This window comes from Myotis nattereri (genome assembly GCF_964212035.1).
Source record: "Myotis nattereri genome assembly, chromosome: X".
In the NCBI taxonomy this organism is placed as follows: Eukaryota; Metazoa; Chordata; class Mammalia; order Chiroptera; family Vespertilionidae; genus Myotis; species Myotis nattereri.
The window spans coordinates 144655570-144683439 of record NC_138078.1 but is presented as its reverse complement, the minus strand read 5'-3'; the positions used below and the strand labels follow the sequence as shown (position 1 = coordinate 144683439).

At 47.2% G+C, this 27870-nt stretch overlaps 1 protein-coding gene and 2 pseudogenes across 3 annotated transcripts; 1 reads left to right on the top strand and 2 right to left on the bottom strand.

The window, feature by feature from the left end:
- Nucleotides 1-4130: 4130 nt before the first annotated feature.
- On the bottom strand, nt 4131-4807 carry LOC308510908 (large ribosomal subunit protein eL29-like; annotated as a pseudogene). The gene is made up of 2 exons: nt 4711-4807; nt 4131-4515 (listed from the first exon to the last, which is right to left on the bottom strand). The product of its transcript is annotated as a large ribosomal subunit protein eL29-like (transcript).
- A 2802-nt stretch (nt 4808-7609) lies between these two features.
- On the bottom strand, nt 7610-8003 carry LOC308511934 (ATP synthase F(0) complex subunit C1, mitochondrial-like; annotated as a pseudogene). The gene has a single exon. The product of its transcript is annotated as an ATP synthase F(0) complex subunit C1, mitochondrial-like (transcript).
- A 13110-nt stretch (nt 8004-21113) lies between these two features.
- TSR2 (TSR2 ribosome maturation factor) lies at nt 21114-27743 on the top strand. Its single transcript, XM_081115436.1, has 5 exons — nt 21114-21338; nt 21494-21584; nt 24228-24319; nt 25070-25240; nt 26903-27743. Exons 1-5 carry the CDS (start codon nt 21255-21257, stop codon nt 27035-27037), a joined length of 573 nt encoding a protein of 190 aa, XP_080971562.1. The 5' UTR covers nt 21114-21254; the 3' UTR covers nt 27038-27743.
- Nucleotides 27744-27870: the final 127 nt, after the last annotated feature.

The following is a 27870-nucleotide window of genomic DNA, read 5'->3' as shown; positions in this document are numbered from 1 at the left end:
CGGGGGAAGTGTTCCAGGCAGAGAGAACAACATCTTGTCAAGGTCCATATTGGTACGTTAAGGGAACAGAAAGAAATGCCTGGTTATTGGACCACAAAAGGAGGAGAAGAATGGGGCCAAAAGAGAATAGAGTGGTGGCAGGGGCCAGAAGTGACTTTGTAGGCTAGCCCTTCTTTTTAAAATTATTTTTTAAAAATATATTTTATTGATTTTTTACAGAGAGGAAGGGAGAGGGATAGAGAGTTAGAAACATCGATGAGAGAGATACATGGATCAGCTGCCTCCTGCACACACCCCCTGGGGGGTTGTGCCCGCAACCGAGGTACATGCCCTTGACCGGAATCGAACCTGGGACCCTTCAGTCCACAGGCCGACGCTCTATCCACTGAGCCAAACCGGTCAGGGCTTTTTAAATGTTTTTTATTGATTTTTAGAGGGAGAGGAAGGGAGAGGGATAGAGAGATAACATTGATGAGAGAGGAACACTGATTAGTGCCTCCTGCGTGCCCCACACTGGGGATCAAGCCTGCAACCCAGGCATGTGCCTTGACCTCTTGGCTCTTGGGTTGACCGCTCAACCACTGAGCCACACCGGTCAAGCTAGCCCTTCTTTTTTAAAATTTTTAATTGTGGTAAGACACACATAACAAAATTTACCATCTTAACCACTAAGTTAAATGTACAGTTTAGTGGCATTAAGTACATTCACCTTGTTGGGCAACCATCACCACCATCTATCTCCAGAACTCTTTTCATCTTGCAAAACTGAAACTCTGTGCTCATTAAACAGTACCTTTTAAAATTATGCTTTTATTGATTTCAGAGAGAGGAAGGGAGAGAGAGAGAGAGAGAGAGAGAGAGAGAGAGAGAGAGAGAGAGAGAGAGAAACATCAATGATGAGAGAGAACCATTGATTGGTCGCCTCCTGACCACCCCACACTGGGGATCGAGCCCCAACCAGGGTATGTGCCCTGACTGGGAATTGAACTGTGACCTCCTGGTTCATAGATGGATGCTCAACCACTGACACACACTGGACAGGCTAAAAAGTAACTTTTCATTACCCCGCCCTCTCCAGCCCCTGGCACCCACATTCTACTTTCTGTCTCTATGAATTTCGCTGTTCTATGTGCCTCATATTAGTGGAATTATACAGTATTTGTCTTTCTGTGACTGGCTTATTTCACTTAGCTGAATGTCCTCAAGGTTCATCCAGCTATAGTATGTGTCAGAATTTCCTTGGGCAGCCCTTCTTAAACTGTGATCCTACTGCTTCTTGGACCCACTTTGATTAGCAAGGTTGAAGGCCATGCTCAAAATCTCAGAATAAGATCTTGAATTCTCAATTTTTGTGCTTTTCTTATTTGCCTTACATTTCCTAACTCTTCCACTGGGAAACAAGAGTATCCATATCTATATTAGTTTCCTAGGGCTGTCAGAACAAAATACCATAAACGGGATGGATGGCTGGACAACAGAAATTTATCCTTTCACAGTCCAGGAGGCCAGAAGTCCAAAATCAGTGTGTTGGTAAGTTAGTTCCTTCAGGAGGCTCTGAGGGAGAGTCTGATCCAGGCTTCTCTCCTAGTTTCTGGAGGTTCCTGGCTATCTTTGGTGTTTCTAGGCTTGTAAATCCATCACTCCAATCTTCGCTTGCATCTTCACGTGGCCTTCTCCCTGTGTGTCTGTCTCTATATCTCTGTGTCTAAACTTCCCTTGTCTTATAAGGAAACCAGTCATTGGATTTAGGACCCATCGTAATCCAGTGTGACCTCTTCTTAACTTGATTACATCTGCAAAGACCATATTTCCAAATAAGGTGACATTCATAGGTGCTAGGTGAACATAAATTTGGGGGGAGCATGCTATTCAATGCAGTACATTATTTCTAAAGGAATTTACAGTTAGGATTGTTAGAGAAAGAACATAAAGAGAAGATAATGTTCAGTTTTTTTGGTTTGTTTTGCTCCCTATTTAATGCACTTTGTGAAAAGAGAAATCCTTGCCTGGCCAGCATGGCTCAGTGGTTGAGCATCGACCTATGAATCAGGAGGTCACAGTTCGATTCCTGGTCAGGGAACATGCCCAGGTTTGTGGGCTTGATCTTCAGTAGGGGGAGTGCAGGAGGCAGCCAATCAATGGTTTTCTCTCATCATTGATGTTTCTATATCTCCCTTTTCCTTCCTCTCTGAAATCAATAAAAAAATGTATTTTTTTTAAAAAGAGAAATCTTTGATTCAGCAACAAAAATAATAAAATAAAATTAAAAAGAAATCCTCAATCGGAGCAAAATATCTATATATATAAAAGGCTAATATGCTAAGTGTCCCTCTGCCCATCTGACTGGTTGCTATGACGTGCACTGACCATCAGGGGGCAGATGCTCAATGCAGGAGCTGCCAAGCTACAGTGATGCACTCTGAAACCAAAGAGGAGGGAGCCCAATTCCTTGTGGGCCTTGTGATTCCACCTTTGACCATGGGTTATGTTGCTGCTGGGGCACTGTCGGCCCCAAATCTGGTTTACTGCACATTTGTGTTTGTGTTACACACCCTGTACGACAACAACTTTGCAGAGTGCCCTCTCACACTCTGGGACCCCTCAAAGGATGTCAGAGAGCTGGTTTCAGCACAATCCCCACAGGCCAGGCGGAGGGACACCACATGCTAGAGGGACCCGCTCACTTCGCAGACACCCTTCGAGCCGCAGCACTGCCCCAGTTACAGCCATCCAGGGAGGAACCGAGGGAGGCTGGCTCCAGGGCGTGTCCAGCCCATCTCACCCAGCCCCACCCCACCAGCCACCTTCTAATTAATTTCCTTTCAATGTGCATGAATCTGTGCACTGGGGCACTAGTATTATCTCTTATATAAAAGGTCTGTGGCCATGACGCTGTAACACCGTCATGACCAAAAGAGCAGCGGTTCTCGTGGTGGGCGGCCACGAACTACTAGAGGTGAAGAGCTACGAGTGACGATGGGTGGGGCGGCCAGCTGAGCTACTCTCGTATGATTTTGTGCACGCTGGGCCTCTAGTAATAAATATTGGAAAGAGAGGGAAGAAAATAGAGACCACTAGTTACTGCTTGAGAGTCACTTGATCTGATAAGAGGGAGGAAAGAGTAGTGACAGTGACCTTAGAGGAGGTCAAGAGACCTGAAAAGAAAGGATTGAATAAGGGGATCATGAAGAGGAGCAGGAGCAGGGGGAAAACAGGACCAAGCACTGTTGATGGCAGCCTAGTAAAGCCCCCAGTGAAAAGAACTGCCCCTGGTATATGTAGCAACAAATGCGGCCATGACACCTAGCAGGGCAGTGTGTAGCAGAAGGCCCCAGAATAAGTAGGAAGTCTGGTCAGGATAAATGAGATTCTGCCAAGAATCTTCAAAGATATTATGGGAGATACTGAATTTTCCAGGTGGCTAGGATTTGAGCCATTTGATGTGAATGTTAAAGAACTAGGAGACCATATCAGATTGTACTTTTTGGGTGCATCCAGGTAGAAGGCATGTAGATGCCTTTTGGATTTGTCCAATATCAATGCCTTGCCTTCAAGCCACTACCACATTGGCACCCCTATCACATTCATTCATTCATTTATTTATTTATTTATTTTTAAATATATTTTATTGATTTTTTACAGAGAGGAAAGGAGAGAGATAGAGAGTTAGAAACATCGATGAGAGAGAAACATCGATTAGCTGCCTCCTGCACATCTCCCACTGGGGATGTGCCCGCAACCCAGGTACATGCCCTTGGCTGGAATCGAACCTGGGACCCTTCAGTCCGCAGGCCGACGCTCTATCCACTGAGCCAAACCGGTTTCGGCCACATTCATTTATTCAACAAACGTTTGTTGAGCACCTACTATGTGTTAGGTTCTGGAAATGCAGGGATAAATAAGATAGGCACAGTCCCTGTCCTCCTGGTGTTTTCTGGTTGGGAAGAGAGACACTGAACTAATAATTACATAAAAATAGGATGTAGACTATATGAATAATTTGACAATTTTTTTGACAGCTCCTGCCTCAGGTTTTTTGTACAACCAGCACAGGAGGAAACCAGCCCCATGCAAACAGTAGCCCAGGGCTCACACCATTCCTTCGTCCCTACATCGGCAAACAGAGGGCTCTACTCTGAAGTCTCTGTGGGGGCCTCGGTACCTTTGGGAGCCTGAGCTGGAGCTGCAGGCACAGCCATAGCCTGGGCCTTGGTTTGAGACTTGGACTTGGACTTTGGACTGCAGAGCCCAAGATGAGACCCTTGGCTATATACATGAGCATGTTTCCCAAGTTTGGAGTGAGCAATGTAGGCAAGTTGACTCTGTATGTGGCTACTGCCCTTTGGAATCTTGGGGTTGACCTCCTTGGGCTTTATGAGGGCCTTGATAGCCTCCTCATGTGCACTCACGGCCTTGGTGTTGTTGGCCTGCATCTTCTTCAGGGCCTTCTTGTGCTTCTTGGCAAAGAGCATATTCGTCAGGAACTTGGGCCCCACACCCTTAAGACATTCATATCTTTGTGGTTTAGGAAATATATATAGATATTTCAGAGAGGGAGAGGGAGAGATATAAACATCAATGATGAGAGAGAATAATTGATCAGTTGTCTCCTGCACGTCCCTTACTAGGGATCAAACCCACAACCCAGGCATGTGCCCTGACTAGGAATCGAACCGTGACCTCCTGGTTCATTGGTTGATGCTTAACCACTGAACTATGCCAGCTGGGCTGCTTAGGGTTTCTTGATGCTATTTCTGTGCCATTTTTGGGAGTGGTTATGACTGGTATGGTTCTTGGACTTTGCCATGTCTGCACTAAAGCCCGTGGCTCCCAAAGTGCCTGGGACCAGAAGAGAAGAGGGGGGCTGCAGTGCAGCATGGGAAATATGGTCAACTTTACAACTCTTGAGGTGCAAGTATAGTCACATCTTTTGTAGTTCTTCAAATTAAATCAAAAGTGGCTTGAGCCTCATGGACCAGATTAGCAAGAAGTTTAATACCACCCTCTTTGGCTCTTGTCCTCCTCTGGCTTATCCAGGAGCTTACATAGTCCTCAAAGGAGGTTGACCTGATGTCCACGCCTCAGTAGAGAAAAGCTTCTACTTCCAAGCCTTCCTTGTGTTTCATTGCTACAATGTGTCATTCCTGAACATTGGCCTGCTTCCATCTGGCACTGCTGGTCTACTCCAGAGCAAAGCTTTGCTGACTGCACCTTCCAGCGTGTGTCAGCGTGGTCCTTTAAAGATTTCCCAAATTGCAGCTCTAAGGGACCAGTGTTTCTGGGCATACACCCAGCTCTTCTCCTTCGAGACCTCACTGCCTCAGAGGTACAGGGTTCAGATTGAATCAGGAATTTGTCCATCACAGACCCTCCTTCTTTCCATTCCCTAGGGATTTCTGCCAGGGGTTGAGAGGCTTTCTTTTTCCAGCCCCTGAAATTCCCTTTCGTGGGCTAATAACTCCATGGCCTCAAAGGAGGGCCCAAATCTAATGAATACACAAAGCTTTGTTACCCCTTCCTGGGGGGAAATACCTTCCAAACCTCACCTTTCCAAACAGGACCAAGGGTTGAAGTGGATATTTATTGCATACTTGGACACCCAATATTCATTTCCCATTCTTTTGGTAATAGCACCCTGACTTAGGAGATTTGAATGACCTTCCGCCATTGGGTACAGTCTGGCAGGACTGTCAATGATGGTATCATACCTCCTTTAGTCAAGGGATGGACACGTGACCCAAACTAGATCAGCTTGATCTTGAATAGGGCAGTGCCTCTCTGCACTCGAATGTGCGTATGTATGAATCACCTGGGAGTCTTGTTACTATGGAGATTCTGAGTCAGTGAGACCTAAAAGCCTGTATCTCCTGGATGATACCATTGCTGTTGATCCACAGACCACCACCCTCTAAACCAGTGGTTCTCAACCGTGGCTGCACATTAGAATCACCTGGGAATCTTTTTAAAATCCTGATTTCTGGGCCTCATCCTCCAGAAATTCTGTTTCTTTGTTATGGGGTGAGGCCACACAACATGAGTAACAAAGAAACAGGATGAGGCCCAGAAATCAGGATTTTAAAAAGATTCCCAGGTGATTCTAATGTGCAGCCAAGGTTGAGAACCACTGCTCTAAGTAGAAAGGCAGTAGAGTGAGCAAACATCTGAAGTACTTTGATCCAGATGGCACAACCTTAAAAGACCATCATCAGCCTGACCTGGCAAGGCTCAGTGGTTGAACATCGACCTATGAACCAGGAGGTCATGGTTCAATTCCCAATTAGGGCACATGCCCGGGTTGCAGGCTCCATACCCAGTGTGGGTGTGCAGGAGGCAGCTGATCAATGATTCCCTCCCTTTCTGAAATCAACAAAAAAATTTTTTTTTTAAAAAAGAAAGTTTCTCCCTGGCCGGTTTTGCTCAGTGGATAGAGCATCGGCCTGCCAACTGAAGGTTCCCAGTTTTGATGACAATCAGGGTTACATGCCTGGGTTTGGGGCTTGATCCCCAGTAGGGGGTGTGCAGGAGGCAGCTGATCAATAATTCTCTCTCATCATTGATGTTTCTGTCTCTCTCTCTCTCTTCCTTCCTCTCTGAAATCAATTAAAAATATATATATTTTAAAAAGACCATCATCAGTCTAGAGCTGCTCTGGATCCTGTCCTCTGACCAGAATCTTTAGCCTTTCCCTCCATTCTGCAAGTTCCCTATATACTTACAGTAAATTATTTTTAGTATTCAAGGTGACAGACTTGATTTCTATTGCTTGCAACCAGAGGAAGGTAGGAGGAGAGGGAGGGGAAAAGGGAGAAAGGGAGAGAGGTAGGGAGGGTGGGTGGAAAAGAGAGAAATTTCCCTTCAGTATACAACTGGGTCAAAGTACTATTGTCTCCATATAGCCAGCACCTAGTTTTCAGCCTTTATATGTTGCTGATGTCATCAAAGACATTCTATTTTGTAAGCCCCTTTGTGAGACTAATAAGGCTCATAGGCATGTTTTAAAATTTATTTTTACTTATTTATTTCAGAAGTAGAGAAAGGGAGAGGGAAAGGGAGGGGAGAGAGGGGGAGAGGGGGGAAACATTTGGTTTGTTGTTCCACACATTCATTGGTTGCTTCTTTTTTTGTGATCATGGTATCTCCCCTGCCAGGTAAGTGTTTGGTTGCTTCTTTTTTTAAAAAAAAAAAAAAAAATATTTTTATTGATTTTAGAGAGAGAGGAAGGGGGAGGGAGAGATAGAAATACCAATGATAAGAGAAAATAATTGATTGGTTGCCTCCTGCATGTCCCCCACTGGAGATTGAGCCCACAACCCAGGCATGTGCCCTGATCAAGAATTGAACCGGTGACCGCTTGGTTCATGGGTTGATACTCAATCGCTAAGCCACACCAGCTGGGCTCATTGATTGCTTCTTGTATGTGCCCTAACCAGGGATCGAACCTGCAGCCTTGGTGTATCAGGACAACTGTCTAACCAACTGAGCTACCGGGCCAGGGCCTCTTTCTTTTTTTAGAGAAATGTTGTGTTTAATGGTATAGCTTAGCCCATTCCAGCACCAGGCATGGCCTGGAGTCGAAGCAGCAGGGATGGATAGGTGATCCCCCAGAGCCTCACATGACGAAGAAGAGGAAAGCAACCATCAAACAGAAGAACCCCATGGTCTCAGACAGGGCAAAGTCCAGAATGGCATAGGAGAAGAGCTGCTGCTTGAAAGACAGGTTCTTGGCATAGCCAATGATCAATTCCAGCCTCTGAACCAACCACACCCACTGTAGCAACCCCAGCACCAATAAACTTGGCCGCTGTGGCAATGTCCCAGGAGACGACACTGGTCTGGAGCTCTGGTCTGGGTCTGGCCACCCGGAGTGGGGAGCTACTGTAGGAAGGCTGTTCAGATGGGATCTCTGGCCTACTCAGGAAGGAGGCAGACACAGGCCTGATTAGACCCGTGGTACAACAGCGGATCAGAGCCAGGGGAATGAGTAGGGCCCCTGTAGTCTGCATTCTTTCAGTCTGTCTGCTTTAGTTCTAGGTTTCCAGCTCTTGGGCATCTTCAAAGTGATAGAAGGTTTCTTTGTCTTGCCCGGCCGACATGGTTCAGTGGTTGAGCATGGAACCTATGAACCAGAAGTCATGGTTTGATTCCTGGTCAGGACACATTCCTGGGTTGCAGGCTCCATACCCAGTGTGGGAGTGTGCAGGAGGCAGCCCATCAATGATTCCCTCTCATCATTGATGTTTCTACCTCTCTCCCTCTTCCTCCCTTCCTGAAATCAATTAAAAAAATATTTTTTTTTAAAAAAGAAAGTTTCTCCCTGGCTGGTTTGGCTCAGTGGATAGAGCGTCGGCCTGCCAACTAAAGGTTCCCAGGTTTGATGTCAGTCAGGGGTACATGCCTGGGTTTTGGGCTTGATCCCCTGTAGGGGGCATGCAGGAGGCAGCTGATCAATAATTCTCTCTCATCACTGATGTTTCTATCTCTCTCTGCCTCTCCCTTCCTCTCTGAAATCAATAAAAATATATTTAAGAAAAAAGAAAAATAAATAAAATCACAAAAAACATTGGAAAAAAAATAAAGAAAGTTTCTTTGTCCAGCAACAACTGGAAAAATCTTTGGGGGAACAGTGTGCATAGATGTTTGACTGTTCATCAAGTTTTATTACGTTCATAAAGAAAGAAGGTCTGCACATCACTGTGAGTCTTTGCATTGATGCCAAAGTCTCCTTTAATAATTATTCTGGCTCATCAAGTTGCTGGAAGGCCATGTTCAAAAGATTTGGCATAACAAATGCAGAACTTTATTAAAGTCTGGGAGGTAGGAGGGAGATGTGGTTATGGGTGATCTGAGCTTGATGTCCCAAACCCAGTGTTCTCACAATTACAGATGCAACACAAAGTACAAGTTTCTCAGGGTGTACCGGGAGATTTAATCAGGCTGGTAAGGACAGCTTGGAAAGCTCCTCCTTTAAAGACTAGATAATAATTTTAAAAATATATTTTTATTGATTTCAGAGAGGAAGGGAGAGGGAGAGAGAGATAGGAACATCAATGATGAGAGAGAATCATTGAACGGCTGCCTCCTGCACACCCCACATGGGGGATCGAGCCTACAACCTGGGCATGTGCCCTGACCAGGAATTGAACCGTGACCTCCTGGTTCATAGGTCGATGCTCAACCTCTGAGCCACGCCAGCCAAGTAAGAATAGATAATTATTTTTTTTAAAAAAGACTTCACATCTCTGTGAGGGTTAATCTTTGAATAAAGCCCTCATCTGAAGCCCTGGTTTCCAGAGATGGAATGAATGCCTGAGGACATAGACATTATTGTGGATGAGGCCCAGCAGCTGGGAATTTCAGGAACTATTCAGCTCTGGTTTCTCCCAGGCAAGGTAATGAAACACTCTTATGGGATTTCCCGCCAGGGTCATATTTGGTATGGAGCAGATTCCATAATGGAGAAAGCAAAAATTTGAGTGAGCTTTGCTTGTCCACACTATTCTCACAAGTGGTGGTCCCAGCCTGCCCAACCTTTTGACCAAATGACTCAAGTCTTCAAGGCTCCAGAAATTTTCCAACAGCAAATAGCCCGGGGTGTTATGTCTACTCACACTTTAGTTTACCACCTATCACGTAGTAATGTATTAGAGCCTGCACATAGAAAGCAAAACTTGAGTCCCTAAGACTTTGTTCATTAGTATTCAGAGTGCTTTTTTGAGGGTGTCCCTTCAAAATCATTCTTATAAGTTTGGCAAAAGGCCAGCTCAACCTCATCTCCTCACTTATAACTGTGGGTTTTGATCAGGATTCTTTGGTTGCAAGTAACGGAAAGTGGTTGGGGAGAACTCACAGGATTGAAAGGAGGGCTGGACAGACAGAAGTCCCTCAGCTTCCAAGGGAACTTGATAATAGCAAAAAATGATTAACAGGTTCTCCCAGACAGTACTTCTGGAATGAACAAGTGAATGAATAAGTGAATATCAATAATCATTTCCATCTTTGCATTGCTGGATACAAAGCCCTGACATCCCAATTAAAAAAAAAAGGATGGGCCCGGCCAGCATGGCTCAATGGTTGAGCATTGACCTATGAACCAGGAGGTCACGGTTCAATTCCCTGTCAGGGCACATGCCCAGGTTGTGGGCTTGATCCCCAGTGTGGGGTGTGCAAGAGGCAGCCGATCCATGATTCTCTCTCATCATTAATGTTTCTATTTCTCTCTCCCTCTTCCTTCCTCTCTGAAATCAATAAAAATATTAAAAAAAAAATAAGGATGGAATTTTAACAGACCCTTCACAGAAAACACAGTGGAGGAATGAGTGTTAGATGAACAGAGGTGGTCCCTGCCCACAGCAGGGCACATACACTATCAGGCTGACTCTTCCCTAGGGCAGGACCCCGGTCCCACTTTCCTCTTCAGGGGTTCCCATCAAATGCTTTGCATAAATTATCTCCTGTAACCCTCATAACAACCTTACAAAATAGGTATGATTATGCCCCATTTGTAAAAAAACAAACAAAAAACCACACAACACAAAACTGAGGCTCAGAGAGGGAGGTGGCTAGCTAGGAGTTGGCAGAGCTGAGTCTCCACGCTGGTGTTATGGTGTGTAATCCCCTTCCCTGGAGTATGGGCAGGGCTTGTGACTTGCTTTTAACTAACCGAATAGGCTGTGAGCTGCCTATGGAGAGGGCCACATGGCAGGGAACTGGAGGCAAACCCTAGGATCGGAGAGCCTCAGTTCTATAATCACAAAGAACTAAATTCTGCCAACAACCACATGAGCTTGGAAGAGAGTAAGAAATAATAGATGGCCCTAACTGATTTGGCTCAGTGGATAGAGTGTCAGCCTGCAGACTGAAGGGTCCCAGGTTCGATTCTGGTCAAGGGCAAGCACCTTGGTTGCGGGCACATCCCTGGTGGGGGCTGGGGGCTGTGCAGGAGGCAGCTGATCGATGTTTCTAACTCTCTATCCCTCTCCCTTCCTCTCTGTAAAAAGATCAATAAAAAAATATTTTTTAAAAAGAATAGATGGCCTTATATGAGACTGCAGCCCTGGCCAACACCCCGACTGCAGCCTGTGAGACCCTGAACTATTCTAGCTCTTGTGGCCAACAGGACATAAAGTGAGCCCCATCTCTATACTGGCCTGGCCAAGCACAAGCCAGGCGAATCACAATGCCCCACCTACTCCACATGTATCAGAGCAGCTGAATGTTATTAGAGAAAACCAAAAACCACACAAGTCAATTGATTTCACTCTAAATTATTGATGGCAGACCTCAAATGGGCCTTAATAACATAGCAATCCTGCGATGCTCACTTTCACCCTCTCAGAGTTAATTATTTTATACCTTCTCCTCTCTTCCCAAACCTCCCACATCTCAGCCTCGGTCCCACCCTCAACTGTCACCTATTCATTGAGAAGACAGATGAATTCAAATGGGAATTTCCCTATCTCACCACCAGATCTACAATCCTCTTTGGACCCAACCTCTTCTGATTTGTCATATGGAAGAACTGTCCCTCCTCATATTGAAGGCCAGTGCCTCGACTTCTGCTTTAGACACCTCCCATCTACTCGAGGACTTCACTCCTTCAGTTACTCCCATCTCTCCTGCCTCACCAGTTTCTCCTCTTTTGGGCTATTCCCATCAGTGCATGCATATGCTTTATTGACTGCCATCTTTAAGAGTGCCCTGTGAATTCCAGGAGCTCTTCCTGCTACTGCCTATTTCAAGACAGGTTACACATTTCTTTCTCCACCTCGCAGTCACTCTTCAACCAATTTCAGTCTAGTTTAGTACCACTCCATGCAATCTGATCTTGCTAAAATCACTAAAGACTTCATGTTGTCAAATCCAAGCGACAGGTACTTTTCTTTTCTCATCCTACTTGTCCTATCAGTAGCATCTGACACAATCAACCAGTCCCTCCTTTTTTAAAAAAAAAATTTTTTATTGATTTCAGAGAGGAAAGGAGGAGAGATAGAAACATCAATGATGGCCCTAGCTGGTTTGGCTCACTGGATAGAGGTCGGCCTGGACACTGAAGGGTCCCAGGTTCGATTCCGGTCAAGGACATGTACCTTGGTTGCAGGCACATCCCCAGTAGGGGGTGTGTGGGAGGCAGCTGATCAATGTTTCTCTCTCATCGATGTTTCTAACTCTCTATCCCTCTTCCTTCCTCTCTGTAAAAAAAGCAATAAAATATATTTTTTTTAAAAAGAAAGAAACATCAATGATGAGAGAGAATCGTTGATTGGCTGCCTCCTGCATGCCCCACACTGGGGATGGAGCCTGCAACCTGGCGGGGAATCAAACTGTGACCTCCTGGTTCATAGGTCGATGCTCAATCACTGAGCCATGCCCGCCGGAGAAGTCCCTCCTTCTTGAAACATTTCTATTTCTTCTCACTTTCTTTTGCTGACCTCCAAATGTTGGCATTCTCTAAACTTGTAGACCTATTTGCCCCTTGTCATCTCCACTTTAATATCTCTCAGGCCCCCCAGGTTGAACATGTCTAAAACAGAAATCCTAATATTTCCAAGTCTGTTCTCCTGCCACCTTCCTCTATAACAGTTCCTAAACTAGAAAACTGAGAATCATCCCTCCCCCTCACCTCTTCCACACTCAGTAGTACTTATTACAAAACATTATTAGTCTTATCTCTAAAATTTTCTTGAATTTGTTTACATCTCCCTCTCTCCACTACACCAAACCACCATTGTCTCTTGTCTGAACTATTATAATAGCTTCCCAAGGGTCTCCCTGCTTCCACTTTTGCCCCTCTATATTTCCTTTTCCATACAGTAGCCAGAGTGGTCTTTCAAAAAAAGTGAACCAAGTCATTTCATTCCCCTGCATAGAACATTTTCCATTGTATTTCAAGTAAAATTCAAGCTTCTTGCCAAGACTAACAAGGCCCTTGTCTGTGTCACACAATCATCTCCTCTAGCTCTTTTCCTTTCATAATAATTTCTGTTACCCTGGCCTTTGCAATTGTCATTCTCTTCTCTTGGAACCTTCTTCCTCCGGCCCTCCATTTCCTCCTTATGAGTACAGCTTAAATGTTCCATCCTTAGAAGTACTTTCCCTGGTCGCCCTATCAAAAACTGTCCCTCTCTCTCTTATTATGTTTACTCAAATGTAAACCCTGTGAAAGTAGAGCCTTTATCTGTCTTGTTAGCTCCCTAGTGCTTAGCGCAGTGCCTGGCACATATGCAGCACTCCACCAATATTTGGTGAATGAATGAATGAATGAGGCAGTTTCTCTGAGGATCTGAGGTTAATGTTCATTGATGGGAGGACTGAGATTGGTGTGAAAGACCAAATGCAGTAGACAATTAAGGGGGTGATTTTATTCAAGCCATTGCAATAGACAGTACACTAATGAGAAATACCTTGAAGAAAAAGAAGGAAGAGTGGGCTTTTATGGAGGCAAGCAGATAAGGGTAGACATTTTCACAGTCTTATGATGTGATGAGGAAAGATAGAGGCAGGTCTTATCTGAGTCTTTGAAGAAAGGTGGAGCTGCATTTTATTTTTTAAAAAGTTTATTGATTTTTAGCCGAAACCGGTTTGGCTCAGTGGATAGAGCGTCGGCCTGCGGACTGAAGGGTCCCAGGTTCGATTCCAGTCAAGGGAATGTACCTGGGTTGCGGGCACATCCCCAGTAGGAGATGTGCAGGAGGCAGCTGATGGATGTTTCTCTCTCATCGATGTTTCTAACTCTCTATCTCTCTCCCTTTCTCTCTGTAAAAAATCAATAAAATATATTTAAAAAAATAAAATAAAATAAAATATGCTTGGCAAGATCCACCACAATTGTATTTAAAAAAAAAAGTTTATTGATTTTTAGAGAGAGAGGAAGGGAGAGAGAGAGAAACAGCGACGTGAGAGCATAACATCAATTGGCTGCCTCCTGCATGCCCCCTACCAAGGATTGATTGAGCCTGCAACCTGGGCATGTGCCCTTGACCAGGAATCCAACCAGCAGCCTTTTGGTGCATTAGACAACGGCCAACCAACTGAGCCACACCAGCCAGGGCTGGAACTGCAGTTGATCTTGCAATATGTGGGAGCAGGAGGTCCTTTGCAGTTAGCCCTTTCTCAGAGCACAAAAGGGTGGGAAGATTTCTGACCATGGCTGTTTTCCAAGAACACAGGGCTCACAAAAGTTTCAAAATTGTCACTGGTAGCTCTGGCCGATTCCTGACCAAGGGCATGTACCTAGTTTGCAAGTTCAATTCTTAGCCCAGGTTGAGGCAACCAATCAAAGTCTCTTTCACATTGCTATTTCTCTCTCTCTCTCTCTCTCTCTCTCTCTCTCTCTCTCTCTCTCTCTTTCTCTCCTTCTTCCTCCCTCCTCACTTCCTTTGACTCTAAAAATCAATGGAGTGCTCACTTTGGCAGCACATATACTAACATTGGGACGATACAGAGAAGATTAGCATGGCCCCTGTGCAAGGATGACTCACAAATTTGTGAAGCATTCCATATTAAAAATACAACAAAACACAATGGAAAAAATATCCTTGGGTGAGGATGAGCAACAACAAAAAATTGTCACTGGTAATCTCAGTTTCAGTATAGGGGCTTGAGCTGAAGATTTCAATCTGAGGAATCAGTTCAGAGGCCTGCTCTAGGCATTCCCTCTGGGGGCCTATATGTGTGTTCAATCTGAGTGGCTCGCCTATGGCTATCACTGCAGGGAAGTCAGTCTGGAATCTTAGCCTGAGGGACTCAGTCTCGGGACCTCCATTTGGTAGATCCGTTTCAGGGAGTTCCAGCTAGGAATTTCACCCTGGAGAACTCAGCTTGGACCTCCAATGGCTTTCTGCCTACTAGGCACAGCTGAATGGCTCACTCTGGCTGTGACATACTGGCGCTTTTTCATCCAGGACTTCATTGTGAGGGTGTGGGGCAGGGCCATGAGTTTCATTCAGGGAGGCTCAGAGTATGCCCTGAGTATGGAGATCTGAAATTTCATTCTGCAGATGGAGTCTCTTGTACACAGCCTGGGGAGCTTCTTTAAGGGGCTCAGGCAGGGTGTTTGCTCTGGGGGTATCATTTTGGGAGTTTAGTCCAGAAATTGGACCCTGTATTTCATGGTTGCTTCTAGAAGGCTCAGGCACTGATATCTTTATATATATATATATATATATATATATATATATATATATATATATAATTTTTTTATTGATTTTGGAGAGGAAGGGAGAGGGAGAGAGAGAGAAACATCAATGATAAGAGAGAATCATTGACCAGCTACCTCCTGCACGCACACCCCTACTGGGGATCGAGACCACAACCCGGGCATGTGCCCTTGACCGGAATCAAACCCGGGACCTTTCAGTCCGCAGGTCAACGCTCTATCCACTGAGCCAAACCAACTAGGGCTACTAATATCTTTTTTTTAAAAAAATATGTTTTTATTGATTTCAGAGAGGAAGGGAGAGGGAGAGAGAGATGGAAACATTGATGAGAGAGAAACATCAGTGCTGCCTCCTGCATGCCCCTAACTGAGGATCAAGCCTGCAACCCAGGCATGCACCCTGACCGGGAATCAAATCATGACGCTCAACCACTGCGCCATGCTGGCCAGGCGGGAATCTATTTTTAATTTGTCATTTTGATTTTCTTGCTGCTGCTGGTATTACATAATGTAACTCATACAAGTTTGTGACCTGTGAAAAGGAAGCACAGATTAACTACATACTTTAAAAAATGTGTCATAGCCGGTTTGGTTCAGTGGATAGAGCATCGGCCCAAAGACTGAAGAGTCCCGGGTTCGATTCCAGTCAAGGGCACGTACCTCAGTTGCAGGCTAAATCTCTGGCCCCTTTTCTAGCAAAGCACCCCTAAGTCCCCTTTAGAGTTTCCTAAGGAAGACTGTGGTAAAGGTTCTTTTGCCATGTTAATAAGGTCACTTTGGGAAATTCCCTCCATATGGAAAGGGGTTGGTTGCCTGTGGAGCCAACCACGTGATTAGAGGGTTGGGACTTTCAGTCTTATCCCACAAGCCCCTGGGAGGGGAGAGAGGCTGGAGATTGAATTCAAGCATGAGTGGTCAATGATTTTATATATATATATATATATATATATATATATATATATATATATTTGCTATTGGAATCTGAAATGTGTGTTGTGGGGGGGGCGGTGAGTTTTGTAGGACTGAGCCCTTAACCTATGGAATCTGACACTACCTACAGATAGTGTCAGAATTGAGCTGAATTGTAGAACATCCAGTTGATGTTGGAGAATTGCTTGGTGGTGAGGGAAATCCACCCCCCGCCCATGCACACACTGGGACTGGTGACCAGAATCTAATCTACTCCCTCCATATACCTTTGAGGTCTCAGACTCTAGGAACTCAGGCAGAAGTGCCTAATCTGTTTCTTCATTTGGGCCTCTTTGAACTCTATCTAAATTGCTGAGTTTAAATTGCTCCATCTGCTGGAATGAGTGTCTGGAGCTTGGTAGGAGTTTATGCCTCCTGAGTTTATCAGTCTTGGAATGCTCACTCTTCTTATCACTTACCATGCTGTTTCCTGCCTCCGAGTCTTTGTATATACATTGTTGCCACGGCATGAAAGGTTCTTTCTTTCTTTTAGTGACATTCCCACCATCATAACGCACAAACTGCCCATCGCCTGGCAAAATGCCACTCAAACTTTGTATCACCGCTGGTATCATCTCTGAGGGGGTTGCCACAACCCCCACAACTGGGCCAGGGACCCCCCCTGCTGGTCTCCCTTGGCCTCCTTTCTCCTATGGCTTTGCCCAGAGCTGGAGAACTAATCAAGCTTAAGCCTCAGCGCCCCGCACTGACACAGGCCAGTTCCAAGTCCCTCACTGTTTTATTGAGCATCGTCAATTTGAAACGTATTTAAGATTTGTCACGGCGCAAGAATAGTTAAAATACCCTGAAATTTTACAGCTCACATGTAAAAGAAACTAGAGGTTTCCCCAAATTTGACAACAATCTTAACATTCACATTACTTATAATGAGTTGCAAGGCTGAAACTTTTCTAAACTACCAATAATAAAAGTTTTGATCACCTGAATGGAATGAGATTCTTTTTATTCTCTCTAGGAAATGATATTATTAAAATAATTGTCCTATTTATTTAGAAGAGAATATAAAAATGGAAACCTTAGTAGAGGGGTGAATCAGGCCATTGATAAGAATATTTTGTTTTTCTGGATTTGAGGATGTTTATTTAATAAATGCAGTTTAAAGATTGTAATTTGTATCATTTGTGATTTCTTTGTAAATCTAAAGCAATGTTTACTATCATACCTAAACTGGTACTATTTTTCTTTTTTTTAAATATGCTTGTATTGATTTTACAGAGAGGGAAGGCGAGGGAGAGAGAAACATCTATTTTATAATAACATTTCCTAGAGAGTCTAAAAAGAATTCAATTCTATTCAGGTGATCAAAACATCTGTTGGCTACCTCCTGCACGCCCCCTACTGGGGATTGAGCCCACAACCTGGGCATATGCCCTGACCAGGAGGGACCTCTTGGTTCATGGGATGACAACCAACTGAGCCACACTGGCCAGGGCTGTACTATTTTTCTTAAACAGAGCTTGCAAAATTCTATCTGCTTCAACCTTCAAAACCTAGATTCACCCTGAGCACTGATCATACTCTATGGTCCTTGAACAAATCTTGCACGCCAGACTTTGAGCTCCCTGAGCATCTGACCAAACTTTATGCCCCAGCATTCAGCACAGGGCCAGGCACAGAATCATCAGACTGTTAACAATGATCTAGTCCTAAGTTAACAATCTTTGTTGTGAGAGAAAGTCATCTACAATACTCTTCCAAGAACAGCTTTATTGAAATATTTGTTTCACTTATTTAAAGTGTACAATTCAATGGTTTTTAGTATATTCACAGTGTTGTGTAACTGTATTAGTTTGCTAGGGCTGTCATAACAAAATACCATAGACTGATGTCTTTAACAACAAAAAATTATTTTCTCTAAAGTCTAGAAGCTAGAGGTTCAAGATCAAGGTGTTAGCAGGTGTGGTTTCTTCTGAGGCCTTACTCCTTGGCTCACAGGTGTCCACTTTCTCTGTGTTCAATGGTCATCTCTCCATGCATGCTTGTGTCTAGTGTCTCTCTGTGTGTCCTAATCTCTTCTTACAATTACACCAATCATATTAGATTAGAATGTACTAATATGGCTTCATTTTACCTTAATTATCACTTTCAAGGCTGTATCTCCAAATATAGTTCTACATTTTGAGGTATTGGGAGTTAGGTCTTCAACATATGAATTGGGTGTGTGTGTGTGTTACAAATTAGCCCCTATAGCATGTAATTGTAGAACATTTTCATCACCCCCAAAAGAAAGCTTGTACCTATTAGGAGTCAGACCTCATTTCTCCCTTCCCTAAGCCCTGGATAATCGTTAATCTATTTTTTATCTCTATAGATTTGCCTGTTCTGTACATTTCTTATAAATGGTATCATACAAAAACAGCACAAAAAAATGGTATCATACAAAGTGGTCTTTTTTGACTAGTCAGAAGTAATACCACCTTTTTCATTCCTGATTTCCATAAAGTTGAGTCTCCCCCCCCCCCCCCCCGCTCGCCATTAGCCACTCTAGCTAAAAGTTTGTCAATGTTGTTGATCTTTTCAAATAACCAACTTTTGGTTTCACTGATTTTCTCCATTGTTTTTCTATTCTACTTATTTCCTCTCCAATTCTTATCTCCTTTCTGCTTGCTTTGCGATTATTTTGTTCTTTTTCTAGTTTCCTCGAGTGGAAGGTTAGGTTATGTTTGAGATATTTATTTATTTATTTATTTATTTATTTATTTATTTATTTATTTATCTACTAGAGGCCCGGTGCATGTGCACTCAGGGGGAAGGGGGAGGGTCCCTCAGCCCGGCCTGTGTCCTCTCGCAGTCTGGGACCCCTCGGGAGATAACACCCTGCTGGCTTAGGCCCGCTCCCGGGTGGCAGAGGGCAGGCCCAATCCCTAGGTGCAGCCCCTGGTCGGGCTCAGAGCAGGGCTGATTGGGGAGTTGGGGCGCCGCCCCCTGTCATGCACAGAGCAGGGCGGATTGGGAGGTTGCGATGCCACCCTCAGTCACGCTCAGGGTAGGGCCGATTGGGGGGTTGAGGCACCGCCCCCTGTCACACTCAACGCAGGGTTGATGGGGAGGTTGTGGCGCCACCCCCTGTCACGCACAGAGCAGGGCCGATCAGGGGGTTGGGGAGCTCCCCCCTGTCACTCACAGAGTAGGGCCGATAGGAGAGTTGGGGCACTGCTCCCTGTCACGCACAGAGCAGGGCCCATCAGGGGGTTGGGGCGCCGCCACTCTCACACTCAGGGCAGGGCCGATGGGGAGGTTATGGCTCTACCCCATCACACACAAAGCAGGGCCCGTGGGGGGGGGGGGGTTGGGGCGCTGCCCTCTATCACCCACAGAGCAGGGCCCATCAGGGGGTTGGGGCGCTGCCACTCTCACACTCAGGGCAGGGCCGATGGGGAGGTTATGGCTCTACCCCGTCACACACAGAGCAGGGCCTTTGGGGTGGGGGGGTTGGGGTGCCACACCCTGTCACACACAGAGCTGCAGGGCGATCAGGGGGTTGGGGAGCTCCCCCCTATCAGGTACAGAGCAGGGCTGATCAGGGGGTTGAGGCGCCTTCTCCTGTCAGGAACAGAGCAGGGCCGATAGGGAGGTTGTGGCCCTGCCCCTTGTAACACACAGAGCCACAGGGTGATCAGGGGGTTTGGGCACTGCCCCCTCTCACGCTGATCCCGGTGCCCGGAGGCATATTACCCTTTTACTATATAGAATAGAGGCCTGGAGCATGGGTGGGGGCCGGCTGGTTTGCCCTGAAGGGTGTCCTGGATCAGGGTGGCGGTCCCCACTGGGGTGCCCGGCGAGCCTGGGTGAGGGGATGATGGCTGTTTGCAGCTGGTCACACACCCTTCAGGGTGGGGGTCCCCACTGGGGTGCCTGGCCAGCCTGGGTGAGGGGATGATGGCTCTTTGCAGCTGGTCACACACCCTTCAGGGTGGGGGTCCCCACTAGTGTGCCTGGCCAGCCTGGGTGAGGGGATGATGGCTGTTTGCAGCTGGTCACACACCCTTCAGGGTGGGGGTCCCCACTGGGGTGCCTGGCCAGCCTGGATGAGGGGATGATGGCTGTTTGCTGCTGGTCACACACCCTTCAGGGTGGGGGTCCCCACTGGGGTGCCTGGCCAGTCTGGGTGAGGGGATGATGGCTGTTTACAGCTGGTCACACACCCTTCAGGGTGGGGGTCCACACTGGGGTGCCTGGCCAGTCTGGGTGAGGGGCTGAGGGCTGTTTTCAGGCTGACGGGTGACTGAAGCTCCCAAACGCTCCTTTTTTTATTTTTTTTTATTTTTATTCTGGGCCAGCTTTAACCTGACTCCAGCTCTGAGGCTTCCGCTTCTGAAAGCAGGTATCTGGTTTGTTTCGGTTCTACAATCGAAACTCTGTATCAACTCCAGCTCTGAGATCCCAGCTCCCTGAAAGCTGGTTTCTGGTTTGTTTTTTTTTAGCTTCTATTTGTTACTATGTTTCTTAAACTGCAGGCTGAGAGGCGGGCAAGGCAGGCGGGGAGCGTTGCAGTCCTCCGTCACTGAAGCAAGCAAGCCTCATGTTCAGTTTAAGCTTCCTGGCTGCCCGCCGCCATCTTGGCTGACAGTTAATTTGCATATCACCCCTGATTAGCCAATGGGAAGGGTAGCGGTCGTATGCCAATTACCATGTTTCTCTTTTATTAGATAAGGATTTGAAACAAACATCGATTTCCTGGTTCACCTGTTTATGCATTCATTGGTTGATACTTGTATGTGCCCTGACCAGGATGGAACCCACAACCTTGGCATATTGGGGCCACGCTCTAACCAACTGAGCTACCCAGCCAGGGCTCCCCACATCTTTTCTGAGCGGTATACATGGCCCTGGCCCCGAACCCAGGGGCTCAGAACCCTCTGCCCCACGCCATCCTCCTCCGCTCCTGGCTTCCTTTGGTTTAATTACTGCAGGCCAGTATCTGTGATGGTGTCATCCGTTGCTCTGACAGACTTCTCTATTGCTCTAGTCTTGTGCCAGGTCAGCGGAAAGCTGAATCTGAGTTCTCAGGCTCCGCTATCCACTCGTTCTGCCTGGGCCGTCCTGCGCCCCAATTGGTCCGCACTGCGCCCCGATTGGTCCGCCTACGCATCATGTGCTCAGCAGCCCGATGATGGCGGGCGCTGGGGAAGATTTGAGAGCTCTCTTCAGGGCTGGCGTCCGCGCGGCGCTGGAGGCCTGGCCGGCCTTGCAGGTGAGTGGGGTCCGGGACGGGAATGGTTAGGGCCTGGAACAGACTGGGAATCGGCCGGCATTGGCGCTGCGGCTCGGCGGCCTCGGCGGCGGACTCCTGCGTCACCTCCAGCGGGCTGTCGGGCTGACGTGGTCGGCTTGGGCCTGTGTTCGCAGATCGCGGTGGAGAATGGCTTCGGGGGTGTGCACAGCCAGGAAAAGGCCGAGTGGCTGGGAGGTGCCGTGGAGGAGTACTTCTTCCGCAATGGTGAGCGAATGTCAGGTGCTGCGACTGTGGAGGGGGGTCGGTGGGGGAGGGGACGAGGGGGCGGAGGGTGGGGAGCAGGAGGCTGGGGGGTGGAGAGTCCGCACTTCCTCTTGTGCAATTTGTCGGCTGGTACCTGAGGGCGAGGTGGAATGAATTACCAGCTTTGGAGTCAGAATCCTGAGGTCAGATGCCTTACGGGAGGCTGTTACTCATGGTATCACTCTGGGCATGTCATTTTCTCTCCCTGAGACTCAGTTTCCTAAAATGGGCATGAAAGTAGCCACCCCCGAGCTGTCCAATAGAAATATAATGCGAGTCACGTCTCATTACGTTAAATAAAATTCTGCAGTTGTTTTACATCATTTTTAGCATTACGTTTTCAAAATCTGGGTATTTTAGTTTTTCCAAAAAAAATTTTTTTTTTAAATCCTCACCTGAGGATATTTTCCCATTGATTTTTAGGGAGAGTGGAAGGGAGGGGAAGAGACAGAGAAAGACAGGATGTGAGAAACACATTGATTGGTTGCCTCCTGCAGGCGCCCCAACCAGGGAGGAGCCTGCAATTGAGGTACGTGCCCTTGACCGGAATCGAACCCAGATGTATGCTCTATCCACTGAGCCAAACCTGCTAGGGCCAGTTTTAGCAAATTTCAGTTTGGCCTAGCCACATTTTAAGTGCTCAATAACCACATCTGGCTGTTTGAACAACAGGGATCTACACCTTTGTTGTGCCTTCAGGGCACAGAAGAATAAGGGGGCCCTGCAGACGGCCTTTTGCATAGTATGATTTTTAGAAAATTCTTCACTCAGTTTTTTAGTCTTGGAGATGACAGTAGGCAGAGACTTTCTCTCAAGGAAATTTACAGTCTAGCGAGGGATCCAGATGATTAAATAGACATTCACACACTGGGTGGTAGGTGTTCTAATATAGAGGAGCTCAGGGTGCGTGGGTAACAGGAAACTTGGGAGGAGGCTTCTTTGGTGGTGGTTGAGCTGAGTCTGAAGAGATGAGAAAGAGTTAACTAGGTGGAGGAGGCAGGGAGAGCAACACTCAAATAAATTCTGTGGTATGAGGAGATTATGTGTTATATTTGGAAAGTGGTAGGGTGCTCAGCATTGGAGCGTGTGTGTGTGTGTGTGTGTGCGTTCACGCATGCTTGCTTGTGGGTGTGTGGAGGAGAGGAGTGGCAGAGAGAGAAGCTGGGGCGGGTAGGGAGGCCCTGGAAAAGGGTAGGACGCTGATGGCCTTACATGCCTTTGATTTTGTCCTTTAGGCCAGTGTTCACCAAAATGCATGCTATGGAAGCATAGTTCTGTTAGATGTTCAGTGAAGAAAAAACTTCTCCAGCCAAATTATGTAAGAAAAGCTCTTTTCTTCAGCTCCTCCTTAAGAGTCACAATAATTATTAACATAGTAGAGGCTAGGACAGTGATGGCGAACCTCTGACACGCGTGTCAGAGGTGACACGCGAACTCTTTTTTTGGTTGATTTTTCTTTGTTAAATGGCATTTAAATATATAAAATAAATATCAAAAATATAAGTCTTTGTTTTACTATGGTTGCAAATATCAAAAAATTTCTATATGTGACACGGCACCAGAGTTAAGTGAGGGTTTTTCAAAATGCTGACACGCCGAGCTCAAAAGGTTCGCCATCACTGGGCTAGGATAAGGATAAGAACTAGTAAAAAGAAGCCTGTTTACCTTTGTTTCCCATTAGCTTTCTGCAATAGATCCCTTTAAAACCGAGCAGGACAGTTATTTCTCAAAAGCACAATGTGAACACTGCAGTAGGTGAGAAAAATTCATGGGCAGGTTCTAAGGTGAGTAATAGGATGGGATTTGCTGACTAATGGGAGGCTGTTTCTGCCTAGAAAGTGATGAGGCCTGGACTAGGGCAGTGGTGATAGTCATGGAAAAGAAGGGGTGGGTGAGGGACTTGGAGATTGCTTGGCTGTAGAGGGGGAAGGAAAAGGAGGCAGGTTTCTGGTATGAGTGACCTGGTGGATTAGGTGCCTTTCATGGTACAGAGGAACCCTGGAGGGTGAGAAGCACGTTTGGAGGGTAAGTAAGGTGATGAGTCTGGCTTTAGATATGGAGGGTCTGAGGCACCTGTGAAATAGGTGAAGCAGTCTGAGTTGGAGACAGATTTGGAGGATGTTAGATTAGAGTGGCTGAGAAAGCCAAAGGGGTGAATGAAGTCTCCTTGGGGGGGGGGGGGTAGGTAGGGGGAGAGGGAGGAGCTTTGTGGAAGACTGAGTAATTCTCCAATTCAGAAGAAGAGGACGGGCCCATAAGGTAACAGAAACCCAGAGGAGGGCTTAGCCAAAGCCACGCAATAGGATGTTGATGTCAAGGCTATGATATTTCATCATTGCAAGTATTTATATCCATTTCTTACCTATCCCATTGGTGTGTGGCCTCCTGTATCCAGGGAGCCACAGTTATGAAGGGTTTCTCCATTTCAATAAAAGGGCTGTTCAAACCCAGAATGCAGAGCACATCAGTGAATAAAAGGCTCACTGTGTGGACCCTTACCCACCAACCAGATGTGGCCCCAGCTAGTAGGCATTGAAGAGTAGCAGGCAGGAGTGGTGAAGTTGGCTTGTCTCTGACCAAAGGGTTCTGTCCTTTCCTATTCAGCTGACTTGGAGCTAGATGAGGTGGAGGACTTCCTCGGGGAGCTCATGACCAACGAGTTTGATACAGTTGTGGAGGATGGGAGTCTGCCGCAGGTGAGCATGTCATGGGCACAGCTGCCTCCTTCTTGCCTGTAGTTTTTCTTTTCCCCAAGTGTCTATTTTAGGCCAAGACTCTTGGCTCTAACCATTGAGCCTTGCACAAGAACTTTTTATGACTCCCTATTGCCTAGTCTTCCAAGGCCTTTCCAAATCCTACCTCTTCTTTTTTAAATAAATTTTTTATTGATTTCAGAGATGGAGAGGGAGAGAGAGAAACATCAATGAGAATCACTGATCGGCTGCCTCCTGCATGTCCCCTACTGGGAATCGAGCGCGCATCCCAGGCATGTGCCCTTGACCAGAATTGAACCTGGGACCCTTCAGTTCACAGGCCGACACTCTATCCACTGAGCCAAACCAGCTAGGGCTTCTCTTTTCTCTTGAGATGCCATTCCCAGCCAGGTCTGTTCCTCACCCCCATCCCAAGGGCAGGTCAGGCCAGGTACATTTTCACCACTCCCCTGGTTAACACACTCCCCTGCTGGGATTGCCTTCCCTTTTACATCTTCCATCTTTCAAACCCAGTTTTAGTGCCTTCCCAGCTAGGAGGCTTTCCTTCAATGCTTCAGGCCATTACCTGAGCTTTTCATATGTGGTTCCTTCATTAGTGAACTCCTTGGGGGAGGAAAGAGCCCCATTCTCCTCTGGGAAATTCCAAACCCTTCCCCACTCTTGCTGCAAACATGGCCTGTTGTATTGTAGCTTCTCTAGAAAACCCAAGCTGGTTGAATGTTTTCTTGATAGGTGAGCCAGCAGCTGCAGACCATGTTCTACCACTTCCAGAGGGGGGATGGGGCCACTATGAAGGAGTTGGCCTCCCACATCACCCAAAGAAAGCGCAGGGTTAGAGCCACTGCACTTTCGACAGACAAACAGACGGATGATGATAATGCTGACAGCGCGGAGGAGATGGAGGTGAGAGGGGTGCCCTTGGGTGGGGGAGATGTAGATTTTCAAAAACTTTTATTATTATTACTAGAGGCCCGGTGCACAAAAATTTGTGCACTTGGGGGGGAGGGGAGTCCCTCAGCCCGGCCTGTGCCCTCTCGCAGTCTGGGACCCCTCGGGAGATAACGATCTGCTGGCTGAGGCCTGCTCCCGGGTGGCAGAGGGCAGGCCCAATCCCTAGGTGCAGCCCCTGGTCGGGCTCAGAGCAGGGCCGATTGGGGAGTTAGGCCGCCGCCCCCTGTCACGCACAGAGCAGGGTCGATCAGGAGGTTGGGGAGCTCCCCCCTGTCACGCACAGAGCAGGGCTGATCAGGGGGTTGAGGAGCTCCCCCTGTCACTCACAGAGTAGGGCCGATAGGGGAGTTGGGGCACCGCCCCCTGTCACACACAGAGCAGGGCGGATCAGGGGGTTAGGGCGCTGCCACTGTCACACTCAGGGCAGGGCCAATGGGGAGGTTATGGCTCTACCCCGTCACACACACAGCAGGGCCCGTGGGGAGGGGGGGATTGGGGTGCTGCACCTTGTCACACACAGAGCAGGGCCGATCAGGGGGGTTTGGTTGCTGCCCCCTGTCACGCTGATCCCGGTGCTAGGAGGCCTCACGGCTCCGCTGATCCCAGTGCTGGGAGGCATATTACCCTTTTACTATATAGGGTAGAGGCCTGGTGCATGGGTGGGGGCCAGCCTGGGTGAGGGGATGATGGCTGTTTGCAGCTGGTCATATACCCTTCAGGGTGGGGGTCCCCACTGGGGTGTCTGGCCAGGCTGGGTGAGGGGCTGAGGGCTGTTTTCAGGCTGATGGGTGACTGAAGCTCCCAAACGCTCCTTTTTTCCTTTTTTTTCATTCTGGGCCAGCTTTAGCTCTGAGGCTCAGCTCCAGCTGAGACTTCCACTGCTGAAAGCAGTTTTCTGGCCTTTGTTTACCCTTCTGTATTTGAAACAATGTTGCGGTCCTGCTGGCTGAAGCCCAGGGTTTTGTTTAGCTTCTATTTTTGTAACATAGTTGCTTAGAGTTGCAGCTGAGAGGCCGGCAAGGCAGGCCGGGAACTTGGTTTCCTCAGTCACTGAAGCAAGCAAGCCTCATGTTAGTTTCCAGCTGCCTGGCTGCCGGCCGCCATCTTGGCTGTCAGTTAATTTGCATATCTCGCTGATTAGCCAATGGGAAGGGTAGCGGTCGTACGCCAATTACCATGTTTCTGTTTTATTAGATAGGATTATTAATGATTTGAGAGGAAGGGAGGGGGAGAGAGAAATAGAAACATCAATGATGAAAGGGAATCATTGATTGGCTGCCTCCTGCACGCCCCACTGTGGGTATTGAGCTGCAACCTGGGCGAATGCCCTGACCGAGAATCGAACGGTGATCTCCTGGTCCATAGGTCAGCACCCAATGACTGAGCCATGCTGGCTGGTCAAGATGTAGATATTTTCAATTTTCTGGGAGATCAGCTACTTTTGTAGGGAAATGATGGGGGTGGGGTGGTAGTGGCTGTATTATCCAGAGAGGGCAAGGAACTTTCCTAAGGTCACACAGCCAATCTTTGCAAAGCGGGGAGGAGAGCCTGGGTCTTCCAATGGCCACAACTGGGAGGCGTTGTATTTAGCTCTCTCCTGTGTTTCTCCTGCAGGTCACAGCTACGAATGATGGGGCAGCTACTGGTGGGGTCTGTCCCCAGCCTGAACCCTCTGGTCCAGACCCCCAGACTATTAAGGAAGAAGATATAGTGGAGGATGGTTGGACCATTGTCCGGAGAAAGAAATGAGTGGGGCTGCCAATGGTTTGGGCCCTTGTTTTAAGGATTTTTTTGGAGGATTGTGGATCTTTGGACTGGTTATCCCATCTCCATCCTCTCCCTATTCCCCTGTCTAGCTCCCTCCAGGGGAAGAAGAGCCCTAGGGTCCTTGGCCTTGGGGTGGTAGGACCTGGTTGACCACACCCCCTTGGGCCGTAAGTTATTATCTGAACGGTGAGGCCTGGTTTCCCAGCACAGTGCCTTGGGTGCAGTCAGTGTGAAGAGTAGGATGAGTGGGTGTGGGTGCAGTTGGAAACGCTGAATGCTGGTTGACAGTGGGCAGGTAGATTTATGAAGGGAGAGAGGACCAGCAGAACCAATACTTCTGCTGGGTCAGGAGCGGTGAGATGAACATGGCAGCTGGAAGAGAGAGTCATTGACAATGTGAACGAAAGTAGCTGCGTTACCTCCCACTTTTCTGCTGCCCGTAAACACACACACACACACACACACACACACACACACACACACACACAGCAGCTCAGCCCCATCCTGCAGCCCAGCCTCCAGCCCTGGTTCCTTCAGGAAGTCTAAGACATTGGCAAGGTGGTGAGCTTGGGGGACCTGGGCTTTGTTTTCTGTCTCCTGCAACCTCTTTCCAAACTCTTCATCCAATTCCATCCATGTCCAGGGATGAGGCTTAAAAGACATGAATAAATAACACCTTAACATTGAACCTGTCACTTGGTCTGTTGTGAGTAGCCTTGGCATCATTCTTTGGGGAGCTGAGACACCGAGCTCGGCAAGGGAGCAGGTTCTGGGCCCACCCGAGCAGTCTGGTACTTTGGACAAACACACAGATG

Bases quoted from the DNA above. Each gene is read 5' to 3' on its own strand.
- TSR2 (XM_081115436.1), top strand. From the start codon at position 21,255: ATGATGGCGGGCGCTGGGGAAGATTTGAGAGCTCTCTTCAGGGCTGGC. The intron at 21,339-21,493 runs GTGAGTGGGGTC...CTGTGTTCGCAG, and splicing joins AGGCCTGGCCGGCCTTGCAG to ATCGCGGTGGAGAATGGCTT. The intron at 21,585-24,227 runs GTGAGCGAATGT...TTTCCTATTCAG, and splicing joins GGAGTACTTCTTCCGCAATG to CTGACTTGGAGCTAGATGAG.